At 42.8% G+C, this 27,198-nt stretch overlaps 1 protein-coding gene across 1 annotated transcript in view; it reads left to right on the top strand.

Annotated features, from left to right (window-relative positions):
- The window catches only part of SF3B6 (splicing factor 3b subunit 6), a 231,763-nt gene that overhangs the window by 74,929 nt on the left and 129,636 nt on the right, over positions 1 to 27,198 (top strand). Inside the window, exon 3 of the mRNA XM_044062758.1 lies at positions 18,524 to 18,662. Coding sequence (XP_043918693.1) covers positions 18,524 to 18,662 — 139 coding nt within the window. The remainder of the gene's footprint in view (positions 1 to 18,523; positions 18,663 to 27,198) is intronic.

Genomic DNA, 27,198 nt, shown 5'->3' with positions numbered 1-27,198 from the left:
TACATGACATAATGCATGCCACTGAACAAGTTGGGAAACATGGTTTACACTGTGGATTTGATGCCTTGGAGACTTCTTGTAGGGCTGCTGCCTCTGGCACAGTAATTAGAAGGCATGCATGGTTAAAGGAACAAAATTTGCCAGAACAAGTAAAAGCTAAATTATTGGATGCTCCTGTTCAGCATAATGTTTTGTTTGGATCTAAAGCTGAAGATGTGATTAAAAAGATGGAGGACAAGGCGAAATTCATGCAAACAGTTAAAGATTTCTTACAAGTACAGCCACCCAGATTTAGCAGGAATTGGCCTACAAAAAATTGGTCCTTTCCCAATTCAGACAGGCCTCAGAGGGGTAGATAAAGATGCTCCCGAGGAAGGCCTCAAACACAAGCCTCTTATAGACCAAGACAGTGGACTGCTTCCACCCCTAGGGGAGTAGAGGACAGGTCGCAAACTCATAGGAAACAGACTCAATGACTCCCTCTGTTGGGCTGCAGGAACTTCTTGCCTGGAAGCCCCTCTCTGAGGAAAACTTTCTCTTTTTCACCGAAATTGGACTCGTATAACCCAAGACAAGTGGGTTCTGGATGTGGTTTCAAGAGGTTACAAATTCCATTTTCATACCCTACCAAGGCCAAGCGGATGGCCAGATCTTCCAAAACATCAATGGACAGAGGCCTTAAACCAGGTGGAAGCTCTTTTGGCTATGAAAGCCATAGAACTAGTTCCACTTTCAGAGATGGGACAAGGTTTTTACTCAAGGCTCTTTCTAGTCCCCAGGAAGCAAAATTCATGGAGAACCATTCTGGATCTGTCCGTCTTGAACACCTTTCTAGAGATTCCGAAATTCACGATGCTTACTCTACAGCAACTACTTCTAATGCTGTCCAAAAATGCATGGATGGTAACTTTGGATTTAAAGGAGGCATATTTACACATTCCCATCAGGCAGGAACGCAGAAAATACCTCAGGTTCAAGGCCGGATCGAGGCATTTTCAATTCTCTGTGCTGCCCTTTGGATTGTCTACTGCACCCAGGGTCTTCACCAAATGCCTGGCTCCAGTAGTAGCTTACTGCAGACTCAAGGGAATTCAAATTTACCCTTATCTGGACGACTGTCTTATTCAGGCAGACAGCAAGGAGGTCTTACTCCAGCATCTACAGTTTGTTCAGGATCTTCTCAAGTTCCTGGGATTCACTGTAAACATAAAAAAGTCAAATTTGACACCCTCACAACAGATAATTTTTCTGGGCGCTTCTTTAAACACTACAACCCAGATGGCATTTCTGACATACGAAAAACAGTTTCAGCTGGCTTCAACTTTCAAAACCTTGGCAACTTTAACTCTGCTATCTGCAAGGAGATTCCTGCAGGCTTTGGGTTACATGGCCTCCTGCATCCTTCTCATACCATATGCAAGACTACACATGAGGAAAATACAGTGGTACCTAAAAAGTGTATGGTCTCAGCATTGCCACAGTTTAGACATACTGATCTCCGTCCTGCCTTGTCTCCAAAAGGAATTCCTTTGGTGGTCCAAGGCATGTACTCTAAACAAAGGAAAACCCTTCTGTCTGCCTCCTGCCACTCGGATACTAACCACGGACGCCTCGGATTATGCATGGGGAGCCCAGTTTCAAGGCAACTGTCTGCAGGGCCTTTGGACAAAGGATCAGAAGCACCTGCATATCAATTTAAAGGAAATGTTAGCCGTTCAGAAAGCTCTAATGGCCTTCAGGAATCTTCTACAACCAGGACAACTACTGATACGGACAGACAACACCACAGTTATGTGGTACATAAACAAGCAAGGGGGATCTCATTCCTACCCCCTTTGCAGACTAGCCATGGATCTATGGAACACAGCTCTAGCTTGCAATCTGGACCTTTAAGATTAGTTTCTACCAGGGAAGCAAAACTTCCTGGCAGACAGTCTGAGCAGAAACCTTTCGGATCCACACGAGTGGATGCTGGACACCGAAATATTCAGGATGATAATAGCAGTCTGGGGATGTCCTCACATAGACCTCTTTGCATCCCGTCTCAATCATCAACTACAGAAGTTTTGCACCAGGACTTTCCATGAACAAGCTTGGAAAGTGGACGCACTATCATTCAGTTGGAGAAACCTCTCGGGATATGCCTTTCCGCCTCTTCCTCTTCTTCCATGGGTATTATTAAAGATCAAATAGGACAAGCCCAAGATGATAATCTTGCTGGCCCCAAATTGGCCTCGACAGTTTTGGTACCCTACTCTGAAAAACCTATGTCTGGAGCCCCCTTGGGTTTTACCACAGACTCTGAACCTTCTGTCCCAACATCAGGGTCAGGTTCTACACTCCCATGTCAGAACTCTCAGCCTGGCGGCCTGGTTAATCCAGGGTCTTTGATTCCTTCTCTCCTACCCAAGCAGGTTATGGATGTCATTTTAGAAGCCAGACGTCCTAGCACTAGAAAATCTTATGCAGGAAAATGGAAAAGATTTTGTTCCTGGATGCAGGCTCAGGATTCTGATCCTCTTCTTCCTAACATTCCTATGATTTTACTTTACCTGACAGATCTCTTACATAAGGGTCTCTCTTTCTCTTCCATTAAGATACATGCCTCTGCTATTTCCGCTCATTATAATACAGACCCTCCAATCTTTTCCCACCAGCTCATGAGACAGTTTCTCAGAGGAGCTAAGAACTTAAGACCTCCTAGATCTCCTCCCATTCCTGCTTGGGATCTCAACTATGTTTTGGAAAAGCTCACCTTACCTCCTTTTGAGCCTGCTGCCTCTTCTGACATCAAGTTTTTATCTTGGAAAACAGCCATCCTGTTAGCTCTGACCTCTGCCAGGAGAGTTTGAGTTGCAAGCTCTTATGGCTGTGGAACCTTATATTATTTTTCATCAAGACAGGGTGTCTTTGAGGACTAATCCTACATTCACGCCTAAGGTGGTTTCCAAAGTGGCTTTAAATCAAACTATCCACTTGCCAACTTTTTTCCCCACTCCTCAAAATAAAGGGGAAAGTATCTTACATTCCTTGGATGTACACAGACAACTACGTTTTTACCTGGACAGAACCAAGGACATCAGAAAATCAGAGCAATTGTTTGTTTCTTATGCTTCAAGTTCCCAAGGTAAAGCCATTTCAAAACGGACCATTTCTAAATGGATTGCTCATGGAATCAGATTTTGTTATTTACACCATGGAAAGCAAATCCTAGGGAGTATACGGACTCATTCCACCAGAGCTGCTGCCACTTCAGCTGCCTTCCTCAGGGGAGTTCCTACCAAAGACATTTTGGAAGCTGCAACTTGGAGTTCAGTGCATACTTTTTCAAAGCACTACAATCTACCTCTCTACTCTAAGTCTAGGGCAGGCTTTGCTTCTGCAGTCTTGCAGGGCCTTTTAGCCACCCCTTCTACTTTATGACCACCTCCCTTTCATTCTGCTTTGGGATTCTACCCTACAGTCATGACTGCAACAGTGAAACACAATGAACATAGTACAGATGTTCTTCGTGTTTCACTGTTGCAGTCATAACTGTAGGGTGCTCCTGCCGGCAGGCAGCCCGAGGTCGGCCAGAATCCCAAAGTCTGGGTCCGGCGTCGGCTGTACAAGCTAGTACCCTGACGTCAGTACGCTTTGGTACATAGCCCTCAGCCGATGCCATCTTCTCCAGTCTTTCTTGCCGTGCGGTGGAAAGCAGCTCGCAAGTCGTTGGTTGGCGATTTTCGAACAGCGTATTTTGTTGTTGTCGGTCCGAAGTTCTTATTTCTCTTCTCAAAGCTAAGTACCCCATTGGGGAATCTTTTTCTTGTTCCTCCGATGTCAGAAAAAGTTAATAATTGTATAGCGTGTGGGAAACAAATACCTCATAAAGATTTCCACTCTTACTGTCTACCTTGCTTAGGCCCTGACCACGACGTTTCTTGTTGTCGGTTCTGTGCCAGGTTCAACTCTCGTACTATCAAGCGCAGGTACGATTGGGCTTTAAATTATTTTGGCAGACGCTTAAATTATAGAATGTCGTCGGACCCTACCGGAGTTCAAAAGAAGCGCAAAGACAAAGACAGGCCTCCGAGGTCCAAACAGGACTCGTTGCAGCTGGAGCCAGCGTCCGGTTCGGCTGTCGTCAGTGAGGCGCTTTTGCAGCCCCTGTCATCCGCCACTTCTGAACCGATGGCCGATACGGACTCCCATGGGGAGCCATCAAGGCCCACTATTTTAACTGCTGCAGGACCTTCGGACGTCGCTCCTTCAGATGGGTCCGGAACCGCTGTGCAGGTACTGGCTTCTGAGGGGGTTTTCAGGCCTACTCACATCACTATTTCAAAGGCAAAGACAAAGACTCCTGTTAAGTCTAAAGTTCCTGCTCAAGCTGCTTCTGAATCCACTCCCAAGACGCAAAAGCAATTATTAAAGATGGCTGAAGATTTGCTTACAATGATTAGGGGTTCTCACCCCCCTCCTGAGAAAAGGCTTCGACAGGATGTTACTCTGGATTCCTCTGACCAGGCTTCTGTATCTTCTGTTTCTTCCTCAGATCAGGACTATTCCTTTCCTCCTTATGAGGATTCGGATTCTGAGGACTCTTTACCCTCGGCCTCTCCGCCTGAGGATTACTCTTTTGGGGAAACCTCGCATGAGATGAGGGAACATTTTCATTGGGAAGGACAGGAGTATTCTGCTTCCAAGAAGAGGCTTAGGGAATTTCTTCTTCTTCCTCAGCATAGGCCTTTAGCTATCCCTCCTGTTTTGGACATTGTAGATGATGCTTTTTCTGAGGCTAATTTGAATCCTGATTCCATGCCTCCTGCTCCTTCTAAGCCTGATAGATTTTATAGGGTTCCTGACTCTCATTTATTTTTATTTAAAACCCTTCTGGATCCTGAAACTATTTCTCAGGGCTCTAAGGCTGCTAAGGTTGCTACTTCTAAAAATCCTATTCCCTCTGAGAAGGATTCTCGTGCTTTAGACAGGTGGGGAAAAAAGGTATATACTTCTGCTACCCTGTTGTCTGTAAGGGCTTTAAATTGCCAGTTTCATATGTTTAAGTATCAGCAATTTCTTTTGTCTGTTTTAAAGCAAAAGCTTGCTTCCCTTCCTGCTTGTGCAGAGGATAAGGAACTTCAGGATGTCTTGCATGCTACTGAACAAGTGAACAAGCATAGTTTACATTGTGGTTTTGATGCTTTGGATGCTTCTTGCAGGGCTGCAGCCTCTGGTACTGTTATCAGGAGACATGCCTGGCTTCGTGAACAAAGTTTACATGAACAGGTTAAGGCTAAGTTATTAGATGCCCCTGTTCAACATGATGTTCTTTTTGGATCCAAGGCTGAGGAAGTTATTAAAAAGATGGAAAAAAAGGCAAAGTCTATGCAGACTGTAAAAGATTTCTTGCAAGTTCAGCCTCCTAGATTTTCCAGGAATTGGCCCTCTAAAAATTGGTCCTTTCCCACGTCTGACAGGCCTCAAAGGGGAAGATATAGGCGCTCCAGAGGTCGTGGTCAAGGTCAGGCCTCTTACAGGTCTAGACAATGGACTGCTTCTTCACCTAGAAGGGGGGGAGACAGATCCAAATCTCAAAGAAAGCAAACTCAATGACTCTCTCGGTTGGGCTACAAGACCCCTTCACCTGGATGCCCCTCTCGGAGGAAAACTGTCTCTTTTTTACAGAAATTGGAGTCCTATTACCCAGGACAGATGGGTATTGGACGTGATTTTAAAAGGTTACAAATTCCACTTTCACACTTTGCCAAGGGCTCACGGTTGGCCAGATCTGCCAAAACATCAATGGTCAGAGGCCTTAACTCAAGTGGATGCTCTTCTGGCCATGAGAGCCATAGAGCCTGTTCCACTCTCGGAGATGGGAAAAGGTTTTTATTCAAGACTGTTTCTGGTTCCCAGAAAACAAAACTCATGGAGACCTATTCTGGACCTTTCTGTGCTAAACACCTTTTTGGAAATTCCAAAATTCAAGATGCTTACTCTGCAGCAACTAATTCCAATGCTCTCTCAGGACGCCTGGATGGTGACATTGGACTTAAAGGAAGCCTATTTACATATTCCCATCAGGCAAGAACGCAGGAAATTCCTCAGGTTCAAGGCACTTTCAATTCTCTGTACTGCCCTTTGGTTTATCTACTGCACCCAGAGTCTTTACCAAGTGCCTGGCACCAGTAGTGGCTTACTGCAGACTTCAGGGGATCCAGATTTACCCCTATTTGGACGACTGCCTTATTCAGGCAGACAGCAAAGATCTTCTGCTTCAACATCTGGACTTTGTTCAACGTCTTCTTCTCCTACTGGGATTCTCAGTGAACACAAAAAAGTCACATTTGATCCCTTCTCAACAAATGGTATTCTTGGGAGCCCTCTTAAATACAACCTTACAAAGGGCCTTCCTCACTCCAGAAAAACAAACTCAGCTGGCTTCTACTTTCAGCACCTTAGCAACTCTATCTCAGCTCACTGCAAGGAAATTCCTGCAGGCTCTGGGCTACATGGCTTCCTGCATTCTGTTGATTCCAAACGCAAGGCTTCACATGAGAAGGCTTCAGTGGTATCTGAAAAGTGTATGGTCACAGCATTACCACGATCTGGATATTCTGATTCCTCTGATCCCCTGCCTTCAGAGGGAGTTCCTCTGGTGGTCCAGGGTATGCACTTTAAACGAAGGAAAGCCTTTTCGTCTTCCTCAACCTACTCAAATCCTAACCACGGACGCCTCGTATTATGCTTGGGGAGCACACTTTCTAGACAATTGCCAGCAGGGAACCTGGACAAAGGACCATCTTCACTGGCACATCAATCTGAAGGAAATGTTGGCAGTTCAAAATGCCCTTCTAGCCTTCAAGAACCTTTTGCAACCAGGGCCTCTGCTAATTCACACAGACAACACCACGGTCATGTGGTACATCAACAAGCAGGGGGGTTCTCATTCGTACCCCCTTTGCAGACTAGCTATGGCTTTATGGGACACAGCTCTAAATTTGAATCTACATCTCCAGGCTCAATTCATTCCAGGGAAACAGAATCTCTTAGCAGACAGCCTGAGCAGAAACATTTCAGATCCTCACGAATGGATGCTAGACACCAACTTATTCAACAGGATTACTGCAGTTTGGGGATGTCCCCAGATAGATCTGTTTGCATCCCATCTCAATCATCAGCTGCCTCGCTTTTGCACCAGGTCCTTCCACAAAACAGCTTGGAGAGTGGATGCCCTGTCCTTCAGCTGGAGAAGCCTTTCAGCATATATGCCTTCCCTCCTCTTCCTCTACTACCTCGGGTATTACTGAAGATAAAACAGGACAAGCCCAAGTTCCTCATCTTGATTGCTCCAAATTGGCCTCGACAGTTTTGGTATCCAACTTTAAAGCACCTGTTCTTGGGGCCTCCTTGGATTCTCCCTCTGAACCCTTCGCTTTTGTCCCAGCATCAGGGTCAGTTACTACATTCCAACCTCAAGACCCTTTGCCTGGCAGCTTGGCTCTTCAAAGGAATTTGATTTCCTCTAGTCTTCCCAAACAAGTTTTGGATGTTCTTTTGGAAGCTAGACGGCCTAGCACTAGGAAATCCTATGCCTCTAAATGGAAGAGGTTTTGTATTTGGATGCAGGACCGAGGCTCGGATCCTCTGGTACCTGATCTCTCTTCTATTTTGCTTTACCTTTGAACTTTTATCTAAAGGACTTTCCTTTTCTTCCATTAAGATTCATGCTTCTGCTATTTCTAAGCATTTCAGTTCTGATCCTCCTGTTTTTCTCATCCTTTGGTGAAGCAATTCTTGAGAGGGGCTAAAATTTGCGGCCTCCCAGGACCCCTCCTGTCCCTGCCTGGGATCTTAATTATGTTTTAGAAAAACTTACTTTGCCTCCTTTTGAGCCTGCTGCATCTTCAGATATTAAGTTTTTATCTTGGAAGACTGTTCTTTTATTAGCATTGACCTCTGCCAGAAGGGTCTCAGAGTTGCAAGCTCTCATGGCTGTGGAACCATACCTTATTTTCCATCAGGACAGAGTATCCTTGAGGACTAATCCTACTTTCATGCCTAAGGTGATTTCAAAGTGGCTTTAAATCAGACAATTCACCTTCCTACTTTCTTTCCAAATCCTCAAAATAAAGGGGAAAGGATTTTGCATTCATTAGATGTGCACAGACAGTTACGATTTTACCTGGACAAGACTAAAGAGTTCAGAAAGTCTAATCAATTGTTTGTTTCTTTTGCCTCCAGTTCTCTTGGAAAACCTATTTCTAAACAAACTATTTCCAAATGGATTGCTTATGGAATCAGATTTTGTTACACTCATCATGGGAAACGGTTTCCAGGTACCATTAGAAGTCATTCTACTAGAGCAGCTGCCACTTCTACAGCTTTCCTCAGAGGAGTCCCTACCAAGGATATCTTGGAAGCTGCCACTTGGAGTTCTGTGCATACTTTTTCCAAGCACTACAATCTCCCCCTGTTTTCTAAGACCAGGGCAGGCTTTGCCTCTGCTGTCTTGCAGGGTATTCTTGCCTCCCCTTCTTCTATCTAAAGCCTCCTCCCCTTTTACACTGCTTTGGGATTCCACCCTACAGTTATGACTGCAACAGTGAAACCCGAAGAACATAGTACAGTTGTGTACACCTACCATAAATGTAGATGTTTGAGTGTCTTCACTGTTGCAGTCGGGGTTTCCCTCCCTCCTATCCCCTCTTTTTTCTCCCTTTTCCTTTTTTGTGGTGTATTTGTGTTTCCTTGTTGGATTCATTTTTGTTTTGTTGGGGACTTCTGACATCTAGGGCAAGAAAGGCTGGAGAAGATGGCGTCGGCTGAGGGCTATGTACCAAAGCGTACTGACGTCAGGGTACTAGCTTGTACAGCCGACGCCGGACCCAGACTTTGGGATTCTGGCCGACCTCGGGCTGCCTGCCGGCAGGAGCACCCTACAGTTATGACTGCAACAGTGAAGACACTCGAACATCTACATTTATGGTAGGTGTACACAACTGTACTTTGTGTACATTTACCATAAATGTAGATGTTAGAGTGTCTTCACTGTTGCAGTCTGGGTTTCCCTCCCTCCTGTCCCCTCTTATTTTTACTTTTGTGTGGTTCCTATTTTCACCATTCTTCTGAGGTGTATTTGCAAGGGATATGGGACCTTACTCATTTTGGGACTCCTGACATCTGGGGCAAGAAAAACTGGAGAACATGGCGTCGGCTGTCAGCTTTGTACTCCTGGTGCTCTGATGTCAGGGAGCATGGTTGAACAGCCGACGCCGGTCCCAGACTTTGGGATTCTGGCCGACCGAGGACTACCTGCCGGCAGGGGAGAACCCTACAGTCATGACTGCAACAGTGAAGACACTCGAACATTTACATTTATGGTAAGTGTACACAACTGTACTTTGCACAGCATAATCCATCCGAGGTTATCCAAGTGCAACTAACTCTGGGCAAAACTGCAGTCCAAATTGTAGCTTGCTGCAGATCCCCCGCCATGCCCCAGGATTCCATCTCCTCTTTTCTTGATATACTGGAAAATATTAGGGTTCAACCAAACACCCTAATAATGGGCGATTTCAACTACCCCACCATTAACTGGGAAAACTACTCATGTACCAACTCCTTCGCTCAACGCTTTCTGGAATTCATAAATTCCAATGCCCTAGATCAACTTATCCACACCCCCAACAGGGACAACAATATCCTAGACCTAGTCATTACCAACATGTTCCACACCTGAAGTCAACTCCTAGTTGGTCACATCTGACCATAAGCTAATCACCCTAGATATCTGCATCCCGCCCCAGCCCCCATTAAGGAAACCATGGTAAAACATTTCTCCAAAGCCAACTTCATGCTTCTTAAGACAGAAGTGGTGAACTTTGACATCCATGCAGATGGACAATACACTTACGACTGCTGAATCCTACACAAATGCACTCTGTACTTAACATGAGGGCATGGATCGTGCTATCCCAAACAGAACCAAGACACTATCCTCCAAAAAAAGGAAGCTAATCTGGTGGTCCCCTGCCATAAACAAACTCTACAACAGAAGGAAGAAACTGCTGCAAAAGAGAGTAAAATCCCATGAGTGGAGGAGCTCCCTGGTCAGCCCAAGTAAGAAGCTGATATCCCTTGTAAGATCCTCCAAAGCTAGCTACAAAAACAAATTCACCACTGATTCTAAGGGCAGCCACAGAGCATTCTATATATATGTTAAGAATCTCAATGACAACACCCAGGTCTGCTCTGAGTCACAGCACAATGGCATTTACCCACCCACCCCCAAATGGCCCATATCTATACAGGAAGAATGCAGAGTCCCTCTAATCACAGCTATGCAGGTAAAAGCTGCACTCTCTAAAACCAAAAACACAGCATCCATGGGACCGGACAACATCCTAGGCTGTGGTTTACATTAACTTCAGAACGAACTGGCTCCCCACCTAAGCACCATGTTCAGTTATAGTCTCACGTCAGGCTTTGTGCCCACTGAATGGCGCACAGCAACAGTTGCCCCACTCCACAAAGGGGGAGCCACCACTGATCCTGGGAGCTGTCTCCCTATTAGCCTGACGAGCCTGGTCTGCAAGGTCATGGAATGTATCATCATGGAACTCCTAAACAAAGACATTGGTAACCTCCAAACTCTGGACCCCACCCAGTTCGGGTTTGCGAAAAGCAGATCATGCCTTCTGAACCTGATCGACTTCTTTGAGGCAGTCAACAAAGCCATAGACGAGGGTAAGGTGGGTTCACACAGCCTATCTTGACCTTGCCAAGGCTTTCGACACCATCCCCCCATTCTGGAATTATAGCTAAATTCACTAAACTTGGTATAAATCCCTATGTCACAAGATGGGTTGCCAACTGGCTCACTGATGCAACCCACACTGAAAAGGTTGCAGACTCCAAATCGGACTTCAAACCAGTGACAAGTGGAGTACCACAGGGTTCAGTCCTGGGACATATCCTGTTTGGTATCTACTTCTCTCCTACAGAAGGACCTCACTGAGACAGATGCCTGGTGTCAGAAGCATGGCTTCAGGCTCAGTGCCAAAAAGTGCATTGTCATCCCCTTTGTAAAAACTCTGTACCCATGAATTACCACATAAACGGCAGTCTACTTAATGCTGAATGTGTGATAAGAGACCTTGGGACTCAAGTGGACTCCTTTGATAATTGCATTGCTACAGTAGTCAGGAAATCCTTCTATGTGGCACACCTCATCACAAAAGGGTTCTAATCCAGGAAAAAAGAGGTAATTGTTCCCCTCTACTCAGCACTCATTAGACCCATTATAGAGTACAGCTCCCCTTTTGGAATGCACCTCACAAGACATCTGCAGCAGCTGGAAAGGCCACAGAAATACCTCGCAAAGAGGACTACTAGCCTCAAGCAGATTCCCTACACTGACTGTCTCAAAAAACTCAAGCTTTACTCTGTAGCATATCGCCTACTCTGAGGAGATCTCTGCCTAACAAATAAAGCTGTGTCAAACTCAGAGCTGTTGGACATGCTATACTTAAAGAAATCCCAGTCCCTCTGAGCTACACGCTCTAGGGACCTAAACCTTGTCACTACAATAAACCGGACATGCTGGAGGGGTAGATTCCTGTCCCAGAGGCTTCCTATACTCTGGAACAACCTACCCATCTATGTCAAGCAAAGGTCCTCATTAACACGCCAAGAAAAATCTTGATGAGTGGATGGGAAATAGGAAATACACCCCGGGGATCACTTTTGTGGCTCTGCTCGACAGGGGCACAGGAAATTAACTTTCTTGGGTGGCGTAAGCCAGGGAACCTTGTTGGTTAGGCTTAATTAGGCCCTTGGCCCAACAGCCTAGTACCTACCTATGAACAAATGCAATAGTTACTGTATTTACTATGACTAATTCACTTCAAGGCCTAGAACCTAAAGAAAACTACCACTATAAAATAATTTGTGCTGAAGAGTTTGCCATTTATACTTTCATAATCCCTATGGTTCCAGAGATATGAATATTTATTTGAAATGTGAGGGCATAATTTGATTCTGTCAAAAGGCTTAGGCTCCACCTATTGGTGAGCTCCATTGGAGTGAATGAGTTTAACTAACCCTTTCTTTTATGCCAAGGGTAAAGTCAAACTTCAATTTAAACCAATTTATTTAACTCTGTCTTTCTTTTCTGAACCACAATGTAAGGGTGGAGAATTTTGTGTAATTTGGGTTTCCACTGGCATTATAGATAGTACACTGACAGGGCAAAAGATTTTAAAGCTTCAGATCAGCTCTTCATTTCCTTTTGAATGCAGGCAGAAAGGAGAACCAGTGTCTAAATGGACAGCTTTCCAAATGGTTATCCAAGCCATCCAATCCTGATGTTCTCACCATAGAAGGTCCTTTCCTTTCTAAGGTCAAAGTTCATGCTGCCAGGGCTTTTGCTACTTCTAAAGTTCACCCATTTCCAAAACACTGGAAGTATTCTAGAGGCAGCAACTCTGTCATCTGTGCACACCTTCACCAAACATTATATGATTAAATCATTCTCCAGGCAAAAACAGGACTTGCTAGAACTGCTCTTCAGAGGCAGCTATTGTTTGATTTTCCGTCCTCCTCCCTATTTATCTAAGCTTTTGTAATCATCCCATGTGGCAGTAATCTAATGATGAACATAGAACAGTTGTGCAAGTACACTTACTGTAACACTAGATGTTTGACAAAATCACTGTTAATCTTTGGCTAGGGTGAGGATCTCCTTATCCCTGTTAAATTATCCCAAAAAAAAAACTGGTACCAGTTGTCCACTGTTCATTTCCCTTAAACATGCATGTGCTATGCAAGATATAAGTAATAACAGTTAAATCCAAAAGCACATATTTAAATGTTTAAACGTATGCATTTCTTTAACTCTGTCTTTCATGTTGGTACTAGCAGGTAGCATAATTACATGTCTAACAAGACCATTTAACACAATTGTGGTGCATGAAGTGCCACAATTACACTCCAAAATCAGGGAAAAAGATGAACTTAAGCAGTTTCCTGGCATGTTAGGTGCACCCTAAGAGTTGTTAAGGTAGAGTGTCATGATAGGGAGTAACAACAGGCAGTGTCAACTGACTAAGAACCATAGTAGAAAGTAAAATCTCTTTTTAAAAAGTTTAGAACTTCACTTTGCTTCCAGATGGCCAAACAAAGTGTCTGGCAGCTTTTAAATCCAGTTTTACCTTGTGTCTGTGGACCACTTCAGTTACACCTGTTGTTCCTCTTAGCTGTTCTTGTTTGTACAAAATGTTCCTGATTTTTCTTAATAATTTTGTCCTATCCCTTGTAAGTGATTTATTTTCTGGTAAATCACTGATGACCACAGTCAGTCAGTAATGGCAGATTTTTTTATAACAAGAAGAAGTATAAAACTAAATTGTTGATGCAAAACTTGTTTTATTAATTTAGTGAATTAAAGCCATATTTAAAAATTGTCCCAAATTTTGGTCCTTTATTTTTGGCTTTGTCCAGAATTCTTAAGCAAAGAAGTTGAGGGGTATGCTGCCATTTGACAGTGCACGCTAAGTACAGTTTTTCAAATCTGTCAAAACCTGTCTCGCTGATACGCTTTCTCTTTTTTGTTCCTTTTTCTTTTTTTGCTAAAATTGCTGGTATGTGGAGCAGATAAAGCTCCTTATACCCCAAGTAATTATGATTTGGCAACCCTGTGATGAAAGGAACTTTCAGAATGTTTTTTCTGGGGCATGGGTTGTTATTACACATGTACCATTTTTGGCATGGGTGCCAGAATTCATCTCTTGAGCTTCAGTCTTGTGTCTTTTTGTCCATATCATGAACACATAATAAGCTGGTTATAATTAGAGACCCAATCATAAATCTCTGTATCCTTCCTAACATTATACTGTCAACATCTAAAACTTTAATTGGGTGGAACATAACAATGCTACCTAGCCTGAGCAGTTTTCATTGCTCAAACACCAAACAGTAGGCCTTCCACTCTGTTCTTGCACCCTCTACTTTTTTACACTTTTTGAATTCTAACTCTTAACCATATGATATTTTTTCTTTACATTTGCATTATTTTAATACAGATGGACATCTGTCAGTGCTTCTGATGCTATTAAAGTGAGAGACTAAACATTATCCCTTACCTTTTTGGATATATTTGTTTTATAAGATTTTATTTCTTTTATATGCTTGACTGTACTGCCTATAAATATTCCATATGTTGAACATCTGTAGTTTGATCTTCACTCTAATGAATCTGATCTGTTATCTCGTTTAAACTCTAATACAGGCAAGTGATCTTTCTTTACATCCTCATTTTTGTTCCCTTTATTAAATGTTGGATATCATCTCCTGGAAATGAATGTGTTCATTTACACAGTCAAACCATTAATGCTTTTTCCATGTTTGCACAGTTTTTTTGTTGAAAAATTGCCAATTTGACCACACCGGTTACAAAGTCGATTAGGACATTTATTAATAGAATGGGAATCATCCCTTCAGTAGTACTACATTTTTTTGCTGTCCTACATATGTGTCCCGTATCCCATCAATGTTTTTCACACATGGTGATTGTTTAACGTTTTCATCATAAAAAGCAACTCATCCCTCAGAAACACCATTCTGCAAGTTTCTTTCGTCATACACTTTAGAAGTAAACAATACATTTCTGACAAGTATAACTTGATGTCCATTTCAGAGTCCCTATCATTCCTGAGTTGTTTAAACAATTTCATCTTCTGAATGTTTACAGCTCCAGCAAAAATGAACTAATTCCAAGGAGAAACATGGTTTGTAGTCTCTAATTTGTTCAGAAACATCTGCATTAATGGATTCAAAAGTAGCATCTCAAAACTTTTAATTTCCAAAATGAATTGGGGATTGAATGTGCGACAGAAAAAAAAACAACATCTCACTTAATTTATCCCAGGTGTAATGTCTGTCAAACTTGGTCTATTTTTGTAGGCATCCTGATCACGGAGCACTTTTGCCATTGTAACTTCACCACCAGCTACAGCATCATTGCCAAATAACTTTTCATTTGTTCCTGCACAGTTTCCTGACTCTGGATCTCAGCATTGTGTTCCTCCATTCATGGTCCATCATCTAAAGGGTCCTGCCAACTCCATTCTCCTGGAATGTAAGGTTCCTTATGACTTATCTTCTTTTCTACACCATTCCACAGCTTCTAACTAGGACTCTGATATTTCTTCCTTGGATAATTTTATTTATCATTTTTCTAAACTTGCTATGTCCAACCTACATTTATCCAAAGCAGTAACACTAATTCGCTGTCTTTTTGAGAAAAGCTTGTCTGCAAAGACCTTCCACCTTCCAGCTGCTTCCTGCTTTCTCCCTCCAAGCTTCAAAGAGGCAAAACATAAAGACCCCTACATAAGAGTAGAAGAATTTCCTTGGTGCACTGGCCATATTTTACCTAGTCAGTATGAGTACCACCTTTGGTCTCCCCTGAAAAGAGACTCCTAGCTTCCTGGGACTAACCTGATCAACAGAGTGTAAATAAACTAAATAAACATACTCTGTTAGGCCTTGTTGATGTCTCTTACATGCCTTACTGACTACTTCAGACAACCAAGTTTTTTAACTCTGTGACAAACCTTCCCTAAAATTATACTTCCTCCAAGGAGCTATCTATATTCAGCCCTGTATTGTCATTTATTAGTATCCTAATGGTAGGGTTGTCTTATTTCAGAACTGTACTTCAGACTGATGACTTACTACTACTCAGAGCAGGCATACCCCACAGTTTAACTAAACCGTCCATATTAGGAATTTTTGCAAGGGCTGCAAAACAAAAAATGGATTGTAAATTTGAGTGATACAAAATGTAATGCTTTTTTTTGACTCTGCAGTGCCTGTTTCACACCTTTCCTTAACTTTTTAAAACTCTCTTGGGTACAGGCATTTATATTTATTTTGAGCAGGTGGATGGACAGATCTCTTGGCACCTTTTGCATCCATTTTCTAGTTACAGTAATAATGAAAGAAATAAATGAACATCAGAGGACTAACAGCAATTCAAATTCAGCAGTAATGGATGATTTACGTGTGGATTGACAAGCTGATAAATGAGATGAACTCTGTAATAAGGAAATGGAAGACAAGGTTAATTGGTAGGATGTGTGTTTGCATTGGATGGATAGCAAAAACTGAAAAGGCAAGAATGGAGAAATTATAATAGAAAAGATGATACCCTCATATTGATAGAAAAGGAATAGATTTAATAGGGTAGATTACGTGCATATAGTAGGTTATTCATCTGTAGGGGGAAATTTAATGTTCAGCGGGATATGTAATTGCTGGAGGGGGGATTTCGGGATATCTAGGGGTAAAAAAAAAAAAAAAAAAAAGGGTTAGCAGCAGTTGCAGCCCTCTTAGGTTGAGCCAAGTTAACAATCTCAAAAAAACTCATATGTACCAAAGATGGAAAATCGTGTTGTCTCTTTAAATGCCATTTTCTACATTCACAGCCCATGGATAGTGCAGAACACTTTAACGTATGTGGATTCATCGTAGTTCCACATATTAAGCAATATCTGTCAGCGACACATTACTCTTGTTCACAGCAGTTTTCAAACTTCAGCATAATAATTGTGGGTCTCCCCTCCAGATAAACACTTGTTATGGCAACCTTACATTACCCACTAACATCTCCTGAGTCATACACCCTAAAATGGCCCTTATTCACCTTTATCTGTGCAAGACTCCCTACAAAGCTCCCCCAGTTTTGAATGCAGTGCTTATAAATGGCTAACTCACTCTTAATGGCACAGTCAGTATTTTTAGTAGTACTTATTGATGTAAATAATTTCTATTCTCATCTTACCTAATGCTTTGCAAGCCACTGTAGTCTGCGAATAAAAAGTAATTAGATTTTGCCAATACTTTTTTAGGCATTCTTTGACAGTAGTGACCTAGCTTGATTGGGAATAGCAGTTTCTTTCTTGTGCTTTTTATTTGTGATGTTATAAGTTATGCTAATGGTTTCCATGTAAATCATGATGGGTCAATATATAAATGGAGTCCTCTGGTTATGATGTGTCCATGTTTAATATATAAATGGAGTCCTCTGACCAGATTATGTAGTCATTTGTCAAGTGCGAAATTAATTAAGAAATATATGCAGATTCCTCATACACATTTTGTGAGGCCTTATAATTTGTCTTCTGTGAACAAATCTTGGTAAATTGGATGCTGCTGGCACATCGAGAAAAGATGCTTGCCTTGATGTTGTGAGGTGGCCTTGTAGTAGTACGAGTCCTACATTAGTGACTATGATCAGGCCTCATAGTAGCACGAGTTTTACAACAGATATTTTACATCTGTGCTATTTTCTTTTTTCACTTCTGTTAATGTAAGGTCACCACTGAAAAATATTTTCTTCTTCCCATCACGGACAAAAGAACATTTTCTTTTTCCTTGCCACTTTTCAGTTTTGTTTGCGCCACTACCTCCTCCAGAAAGTCTTTCCTACCCTGAAGGCAGAGTTCTTTGATAACCTCAGTACTGTCCTTGTTAAGTTTTTCTGTCTGTTTTCTAGCCTGTTATGATAACACTATTACCAGCAGTTGCAATTTTATGGATACGACCATCATGAATCATTAATTGACTTTGAGAGTAGCAGTATGGATAAATTCATTTTCACTTCTCAAATGTACGTGTGTGACTTTGCAGATACATTTATAGTATTTAATCCTGACAGAAGGATGCACTGAACTACAGTGGTGTAATTTTTTTGTGCGCATTTGGGAATGGCTTGCATAGACATGTCAGCTTCATTTTAGGGCCCATTACAAGCAAACTCTCTTCTATTTGGATGCAGCATGTTCTTTTGTTTTTCCTTGTGGGAAAGTGAAGGGTTTTTTTCTTGGAGACATTTGAAGAGCAACTCATCTGCACCACACTTGTATTTTTTTACTGTATGGCAGAGTTAATAGCTATTTATATTTCTCGATGCATCACAAGCTTCCTACTTTACCCACTGACAGCAATTTTTGCATTTTTAGTATATTTGTCTGAAGTAGTTGTTATAAGTTCAATTTCAGGTGGCTATTTCCTAGTTCAGCATACAGGTATGATTTACATGTGTAGTATTTTATTTTCTCCTCCCATTTGCAGGCCCCCAGCTGAGTATCCGCTACCTGCCTACACCATGTTTTTTTTGTGTCCCCCATACTATCCCCGTGGACTGGAATCACACCAGTGGCAGGTTGAGCAGCCTGTCTTATCACATACACCAGCCCTTGACACTAAAAAGGATCTTTTGGTGTGCTGTAGCTGAGTGACCTAAACCTCTTTGTTTATTAGTGGAAAATGACAGTGTAACACGTGAAGGAGTGTGAATAACATACCTTATGAAGTAGTTGTAATATTTTGACAAAGTGTATTGAATTGTTTTAAATACATACAACAAATCAATAGGCTGTTTCAGAATTACAGCAGTGGTAAAACTGGGACATTGCAACATTTTTCACTTCTGTGTAGTGCATTTTTCTAACTGGGTTTCTCTCTCTCGTAGTGGAAATACACCTGAAACAAGGGGAACAGCATACGTTGTCTATGAAGACATATTTGATGCCAAAAATGCTTGTGATCATTTGTCTGGATTCAACGTCTGCAACAGATACCTGGTTGTCCTTTACTATAATGCAAATAGGGTATGTTTCTTTTCCTTAATTAAAATGTCTTCTGTTAAGACTTGCTTAACTACGTTGACCTTCATTAAGAGGCTTTGTAAGTTATGCTGTGTGGTTTGAAGTACATTTTGTCTGTGAATTATAAAGTTTTGTCCATTCATGTTTCCTGTCAGATTTAGGAAGCCTGTGTGGGCAAGACGCTGCTTTTTAAGTAGCAGGATTTCAGGTTTTCTTAGCAGTCTTTGCAAATGAGGCAATAACATTTGTATTGTGTTATGGTAGATTACTTGAAAATTATTAAAGGTTTGTCATTTAATGTCTTGAAAAATGCATTTGGCACTCTGGTAGTCACTTTCGGTGTGCAGCAAAATGCTACTTCAAGTAGTTGATTTCATATTTAGTACTCCACAAATCAGAGAAATTTTAAGTAGCAGCTCGCCTTTTTGCTTCAAACATGGGCAGCTGTGCAATTCCATGTGGTGCTTATTAGTGCTGGTTTTTGCATCTAATGAATCATGCATGCACAATTCTGTTATATTTCATACTGTTGTAACAATTTTTTTTTTAATGCCAGAGCTGTTAGAGATGGTTGTGCTAAAAATCTAGGTTTCATCACCTGAGAAAGTTAATTATGCTAACTCTGGTTTCTGGCAATTACCATTACACCTGTGTTAGCCAGTTGTATCATTGATTAGTCCCCATGTGGTCAGTATCAAATGTATGAGAGTGCGTGTGTTTTATATGTATATAATAGATACCTGTGTTTTCTTGTACTTGAGGTCATGTGTCGTCCTTGAGCATTATTTCTGCAGTGAAAAAGAGTTGAGAAGCAAACTATTTTCAGCAATATGGGGTGCATCAGATGTTGTGCACCTCCTGTGTAAATATCTCAAGTTTTTCCAGTTATTGACTACTTTTGTAGTCTGAAAATGTTGACAGCAGCAGTTACTACAGGAAAACCATTCCAGTACAAGTGCCTCATAGAGTAAGTGTTAAAGTAGTGCATTTCCTAAGCAGTAAGCTATAAAATAGGTCACATGGAGTGACTGTTAAAAGTAAATTATCTGTGGATTTTCAGTGCCTTCTCTCAGAAGTATGGTGTGGGCAGAAATTAGCCATATGGTTATGCTGGCATAAACACATCTAACTGTCTGAGTAGATCTACTTTAAAATTACTATTTCCATAAAGCTAGTCTTTAAATCGTTGGCCCAAAGCAATAGATAATTTTAGCCTTAAGAAACTGCTGTTTTTGAGGGAATTGTACCACAGATGTTAAAAATCTAGCAGTTTTCTTTTACCTGAAATTAGGTACTGACAGTTTCTTGCATTTAATGGTGAGATGCATTAGCCACAGCACAAATGTTTTCTTTGGAATCCTTCCTACATTCTGACTGAGAGGTTACTGTTGCATATGTGGAGTGAGCGGTAGCTCCCTCAAGTGGTTGCTGATTTGCTGTGATGCAAGGTTTTGTGGATTATGTTCTTGATCCAGTCTATGACTATGTATGTTCTCTTCTGAGACCTTTAGTTGTAACTGAGTGTTTCAGTCAGATGGATCGGACTATTCTGTGAAAGGAGGTGGGCACAATCTACCCCATCCCAAAGTCCTGCTTGCTGATGATCAGGAGGAAGGCCATGTCAGGAATTTTGCCACCCACCTTCGTGGAGGCTCTCAATAAAAATCTACCCAAGCAGCAGAGACCTCCAAGTCAGAAACGCACTCTGCCACAACACAAGAGTAATCATGAGAGACAACTCTCCTAAACAGTGTGCCACTCAACCAAAACCCGTAAGGCAAAACAGCATGCCCAACACACTAGTCATAGGTGACTCGATAGTGAGGCACACTGGTGTCCCATTCACTAGGTTGAATTAGGAGAAAGTAACAGCCAGCTGCCTGTTAGGTGCCAGGATCCGACACTAAATGCATGCGCTCAGGTCGCTCAACAACAGGTACAAATATGATTCTGTCATTGTACATGTGGGTGTGAATGACCTGAGACGAACCTCCCTGGACTACATAGAGAGACATGGGGGAGCTCTCGGATTATGTAACCCAGGCGAGTATGACCCTAGCCCTGAGCAGCATCCTACCATCACCCAGAATGCTAAAAGCAGAAAATGATTGATTTAAACAATTGGCTACGTTTCTGGTGTCACTCTAAGGGGATCCAGTATCTGTCTGCCTGGGATGACATGATTGACAAGACCTCTGCTTTGCCAGAGATGGCATGCATCTGTCACCCCTTGGCTTCTGGATACTGGCCAAGGCTCTTGCCACCTCTATAGTGCCTTTTTAGGTATTGTTCCAAAGACCAAATTACAACCGTAACAGCTACAAACAAATGCAATCTGAGGGTCATGTTGCTAGAAGTCTAAATCTCAAAATGCACTTGCTCAGTGCACTCTAAATGGAGAACATCGACATTTGTGCTGTAACAGAGACCTGGTTCAAGGCAGCAGAAAGCACTCCTGTACTACCAGGCTGTAACTCATTCCACACCTTTCGGCCCCAGAACTTGGCCCAAAGCTCCAAAGGCAGTGGCATTTCTATATTCATAAAGGTTGCACACATCTTCAGACTGGTAGCCCAACATAACGCATCAGAGATGCTTCAGGTGCAGCTAACATTGGGTAAGACAGCGATTCAGGTCATAGCCTGCTGTAGGTCCCCAACCATGTCCCAAGACTCGCACTCCACATTCCTAAGCACCCAGGAGAATATGGGTTTATATTATATAGTCGAAGTTTCAAAACTTTGAACCTCACATGAGCAAAAACTCATTATGAGGGAAGTTCGAAACCTTGACTATATAATAAATAAAAAAAAAAAAACTTAACGCTCTGAGCAAGGGGGCAAGCACCCCCACAACCCCCTACTTAAATATACCAACTCCGAGAACGCACTTCAGTGCAGAAAGGGAAAATTTCCCATTCTGTGCATGAAAAGCCGTTGACTTTCACCTTCGACCTTTCCGACGTTCGATCATATGATGTCAACCATCTATGATTCGAATATCTGAACGTTCGGTCATCTAATATAGACCCGAGAATGTTGGGGTCCAGCCTAACACACTCTTACTAGGCAACTTCAACTACCCCTCCATTAACTGGGTAAACTACTCGTGTACCAATACACTTGTCCAACGTTGCCTGGAGCTCATTAATTCCAATGCCCTGGACTAGCTCATTCTTACCCCCACTATTGTTAGCAACATTCTTGACCTGGTCATTACTAACATGGGTCACCGTTGCAATAAACCAGTAGTCGGCTCCTCCCTGGTTAGATCCGACCACAAACTAATCAGCTTGGAAATCCACATCCCTCCCTCCCACCCCACTCCCCCAGCAAAGGTAACCACCATGAAAAACTTCTCCAAAGCTAACTTTGGGATCCAAAAAACAGAGGTGGCTAACTTCACGGCACCCATGCAAATGGAGAATAGTTGTGTGACCACAGAATCATACACCAGTGCACTGTACATACACGTACACAAATGCATGGGTCTCGCCATACCTAATAGAACCAAGACACTCCTCCAAAAAAAAGGAAGCCAATCTGGTGGTCTCCTGCCATAAACAAACTCTACAACAGGAGGAGGAAACTGATGCGGAATAAGGTGAAGTCCCAAGACTGGAAAAACTCCCTTATCTACCTCAAAAAAAAGTTGAGATCCCTCATCAAATCCTCTAAAGCTAGGTATGAAAACAGAATTGCAGCAGATATTAAAGACAATCGCAAGGGCTTCTATAGTTATGTAAAGAATCTCCACGGCAATACCCAGATTTGTTTGAGCTACTGCACAATGGAACCTCCTATACTGAGCCGACAGATTCACTGCCAACTTTACCCCTCTCTCCCCTCCCCAAAGGACCAATCACAATACCAGTAGATTGCCAGGCACCCAGTATTACTGCTGCACAGGTTAAAACAGCACTGTCCAAGGCCAAGCATACAGCTTCTGTGGGACCTGACAATATCCCTGGTTGTGTTCTTCATGAACTACAGAGTGAACTGGCACCTCACCTGTGTGCCCTGTTCAATCACAGCCTCACCTCAGGCTTTGTACCTGCCAAATGGTACACTGCTACAGTCATCCCTCTCCACAAATGAGTGACTACAGACCCTGGGAACCATCGCCCCATTAGCCTGACTAGTCTGATATGCAAAGCTGTGGGACGCATCATCATGGACCTAATAAACACAAAAGTGGAGAAGACAAATCACAACCATACAGGAAACCGTCCCAATGACTTCCCCCTGCCTGCACCAAGCACTTATCTTCTGGCAGCACCTTTAGGGGGAAAACTAGCACTTTTTTCTCAAAACTGACACATAATAACCCAGGACAAATGGGTCTTAGACATAGTGTCACAAAACCACAAGTTTCACTTCCATACCCTGCCAAGGACAAACGGTTGGCCAGACCTGCTAAAACATCAATGGGCAGAGGCACAAAAGCAAGTCTCATCCCTTTCCAGAGCAAGAGCAGAGACAAGGATCTTATTCAAGACTGTTTTTGGTACCAAGAAAGGACAGGACCAATACTGGACCTGTCTATTCTAAACACATTTCTGGATATACCAAAATTCAAAATGTTGACTCTACAGCAACTTCTGCCCATGCTGGGCAAGAAGGCTTGGCTGGTGACTTTAGACCTAAAAGAGGCATACCTGCATGTCCCAATCAGACAAACATGCAGAAGATGCCTCAGATTCAAAGCTGGCTCAATGCACTACCAATTCTCTGCACTGCCCTTTGGCTTACCTACTGTGCCCAGGGTCTTCACAAAGTGCCTGGCACCAGTAATTGCATTCTGCAGACAAAGAGTAATACAAATATATCCTTACTTGGACGACTGCCTCATTCAAGCAGAGAACAAGGACATTCTACTACAGCATCTGGCATTTGTAAAGAGATTTCTAACAGGCCTAGGGCACACAGTCAACGAAAAGAAAGCAAAACTAGTACCCTCTCGAGATAATATTCCTTGGTGCAAGCTTAAATACAACTGCCCAGATGGCTTATCTCACGCCAGACAAAGGCAACTGACTACCTATTTCAACCTGTTGGCAACAAAGGCCCAGTTATCTGCAAGAAAAATTCTGCAGGCTTTGGGCTTCATGGCATCCTGTATTCTACTAATTCCATATGCGAGACTGCATATGAGGAAACTTCAATGGTACCTAAAAAGTGTTTGGACTCAACATTGCCACAGCCTGGAAACTATCATTACCCTCGTTCCCTGCCTGCAAAAGGAGTTTCGTTGGTGGGCGAAGGCTTGTCACCAGAACAAGGGACAGCCATTCACTTTACCCCCAGCCAGGCAGACATTAACAACGGATGCATCAGATTATGCCTGGGGGGCCCACATGGCAGGAAGATGTATTCAAGGAACATGGTCCGCAAACCAAATGCATCTACATATCAATCAAAAAGAGATGCTAGCTGTCCAGAATGCCCTGACAGCCTTCAAGGACCTACTTCATCTGGGACAACTACTGATAAAGACCGACAACACCACGGTCATGTGGTATATAAACAAGAAGGGAGGCACTCATTCTTACCCCCTTTGCAGACTAGCCATGACTCTGTGGGACACAGCTTTGACTTACCAGGTACATCTGCAGGCATGATTCCTGCCAGGAAAAGATAGATACTCTGGCAGACAAACTAAGCAGAATCCTCATGGATCCCCATGAGTGGAAATTGGATCCACAAGTCTTCAGCATAACAAGGAAATGGGTTGCCCGGATATAGATCCGTTTGCCTCTCCTCACAGCTACCAACTACAAAGATTCTGCACAAGGACTTATCACAGACAAGCATGGAAAGTGGACGTCCTCTCTTTCAGCTGGAAAAGCTTAAGCAGTATATGCCTTTCCTCCACTGCCTCTCCTCCCCAAGGTACTCCTAAAGGTCAGACAAGAGAAGCCAAAGATGATACTGATTGCCCCAGACTGGCCCCGCCAGCACTGGTACCCAATCCTAAGGAACTTGTCTCAATGCTTGGCTTGGACCTTGCCTTACATACCTCATCTACTATCCCAACAAAACAATCGGATCCTGCACAGCCAATTAAAGACCTTAAATCTGGCAGCATGGCGGATAATGTAGTAATATAAAACGCGCCTCTCACTAAAGCTGTAATGGATGTCATTTTGGAGGCCAGAAGGCCTAGTACCAGAAAATCTTACGCTGGAAAATGGAAGAGATTCTGTGCTTTGAACCAGGCACAAGGAATTGACACAGCTGTACCAAATATTCCTCAGATTTTGCAATACTCAACTGAGATGCCGGACAAAGGCCTATCCTTTTCATCAATCAAAATTCATTCCTCTGTCATTTCGGCTCATTACAATACAGAGCCACCAATCTTTTCTCATCCGCTGTTAAGGCAGTACCTCAGAGGAGCCAAAAACATAAAGCCTCCAAGGAGATCACCAATATCTGCATGGGACCTCAATTATGTTTTGGAAAAACTCACCCTGCCTCCTTTTGAGCCAGCCGCTACAGTTGATATAAAGTTTTTATCTTGGAAAACAGCTCTGCTCTTAGCAATAACCTCTGCAAGATGCGTCTGAGCTACAGGCACTCATGGCTGTGGAACCTTTTATCATTTTTTATCCAGACAGGGTTTCTCTGAGGACAAACCCAACATTTATGCCTAAGGTAGTGTCCAGTGTGGCCCTTAACCAAACTATTCATCTGCCTACTTTTTATCCAAACCCACAGAATTAAGGAGGAGAGAATTCTGCATTCTTTGGACATACACAGACAGCTACGCTTCTACCTAAACAGAACCAAAGCTTTCAGAAAGACAGAGCAACTACTAGTGGCATATGCTGCAGGATCACAAGTAAAGGCTATCTCAAAGCAGACTGTTTCAAAGTGGATAGGCCACTGCATCCGTTTCTGCTATTCACAACATGGCACGCCAGTGCCTAAGGGCATTAGGCCACATTCAATCAGAGCAGCAGCCACTTCAGCAGCCTTCCTTAGGGGAGTACCAACCAAAGACATTTTAGAGGCTGTAACCTGGAGTTCAATGCACACCTTTACAAAGCACCATCATTTACCACTCTGCTCTAAATCAAGGGCAGGCTTTGCCACTGCAGTTCTGCAGGGCCTCATAGCTGCTCCTAATGCTATTTAGCTCCAGCCTCCCAACCTTAGCTTTGGGATTCAACCCAAGTGTAATGACTGCAACAGTGAAACACGAAGAACATAGTACAGTTGTGTACACTTACCATAAATGTAGATGTTCAAGTGTATTCACTGTTGCAGTCCAGGTTACCCACCCAGCATCCCCCATATCTTTGCTGCAATTTATCTGCTCTTCTCTAACCTATACAACCTATGTGGTGTGTTTGCTTATAGATGAAGGTATTATATATATTTTGGTGCATGCATGTTTTATTGGAATACTTTTAGCCTACCCTTTGGGGAGCACCTGACATCTGGGGCAAGAAAAACTGAAGAAAATGGCGTCTGCTGCATCTTTTATACCCCTGGCGCACTGACATCAGGGAAGAGGCGACAGTAACCGACGCCGGACCTAGACTTTGTAATTCAGGCCGACTGAGGGTAGCCTGCCAACAGGATAACCCAAGTGTAATGACTGCAACAGTGAATACGCTCCAACATCTACATTTATGGTAGGTGTACACAACTGTACTTTCTTCATAGTAGAATGACTAGAGCACACCAACACTTATGTGGAGTAGTCCTTGAGTGGCCTGTGTGTTCTCATTTGTGTTGGTAGGTACTGAGGACTTGACCCCACCCACCCAGAGTCCTGCGAAACTTCAGTAGTCAGGGTGTTCGAGACTTCCGTAGGTCTTACTCGCCATTCGGAACCATTTGTTTGGTGCATATCATTTGTTTCATGTCTGGTGAGGACTGTCCTCCTGGGTACAGGAATATGCCCTTAGGGAGAATACATACTGATGCCAGAGTAAAGGCTGCATGCTGTTTTCTCTGAATTGGGTGCTCATTCTGTTAAAGTCTTCCACAGACCCTGTTTGCTTAATACTTTGAGACGCAAGTGTCTTTAAGATTCCAAACATGGAAGATCAGAAAGGTGTAGCAGGAATTTCCAAGATAGCTGCAGATTGAATAACAGCTTAACTCTAGCTCTCCCAGTGTGAAAACAGAAACTCAACAGAGAAGGCCAGTAAACTTTTGTGTTTATGGGTAAATTTCAGTAACTCTCTAGTAACTGTACTGCTTGGATGCCAGGAAAAAAGAAATACAGAGCACCTGGAAAGAATTTGTGCAAAAAGTGAGGAAGAAACACTGGGGAAAGTTATGTAGCTCTGCAGCAAAAAAAACTCCAGACGACTTCCAGTAACCTAGAGGAAGATACAAGACAACTGCACGCAGACCTGGTTAAAATAAATGAAACACTGATGGAAGTATATCAGCACAACAAAGGGCTGGAAAAAATGGAATAAGGTTTATACAGATGCTCAGATGAGCTGATAAAGCTCCAGAAATCAGAAGTTGAAATGAAGAAAGGCCTGGCTGAATATGAGACTGCTCAGGAAGAGATG

This window comes from Protopterus annectens, chromosome 2.part1 (genome assembly GCF_019279795.1).
Source record: "Protopterus annectens isolate FY-2018-M chromosome 2.part1, PAN1.0, whole genome shotgun sequence".
Taxonomy (NCBI): Eukaryota; Metazoa; Chordata; order Ceratodontiformes; family Protopteridae; genus Protopterus; species Protopterus annectens.
The sequence above is the reverse complement of the archived record's forward strand: the minus strand, read 5'-3'. Positions and strand labels throughout refer to the sequence as shown.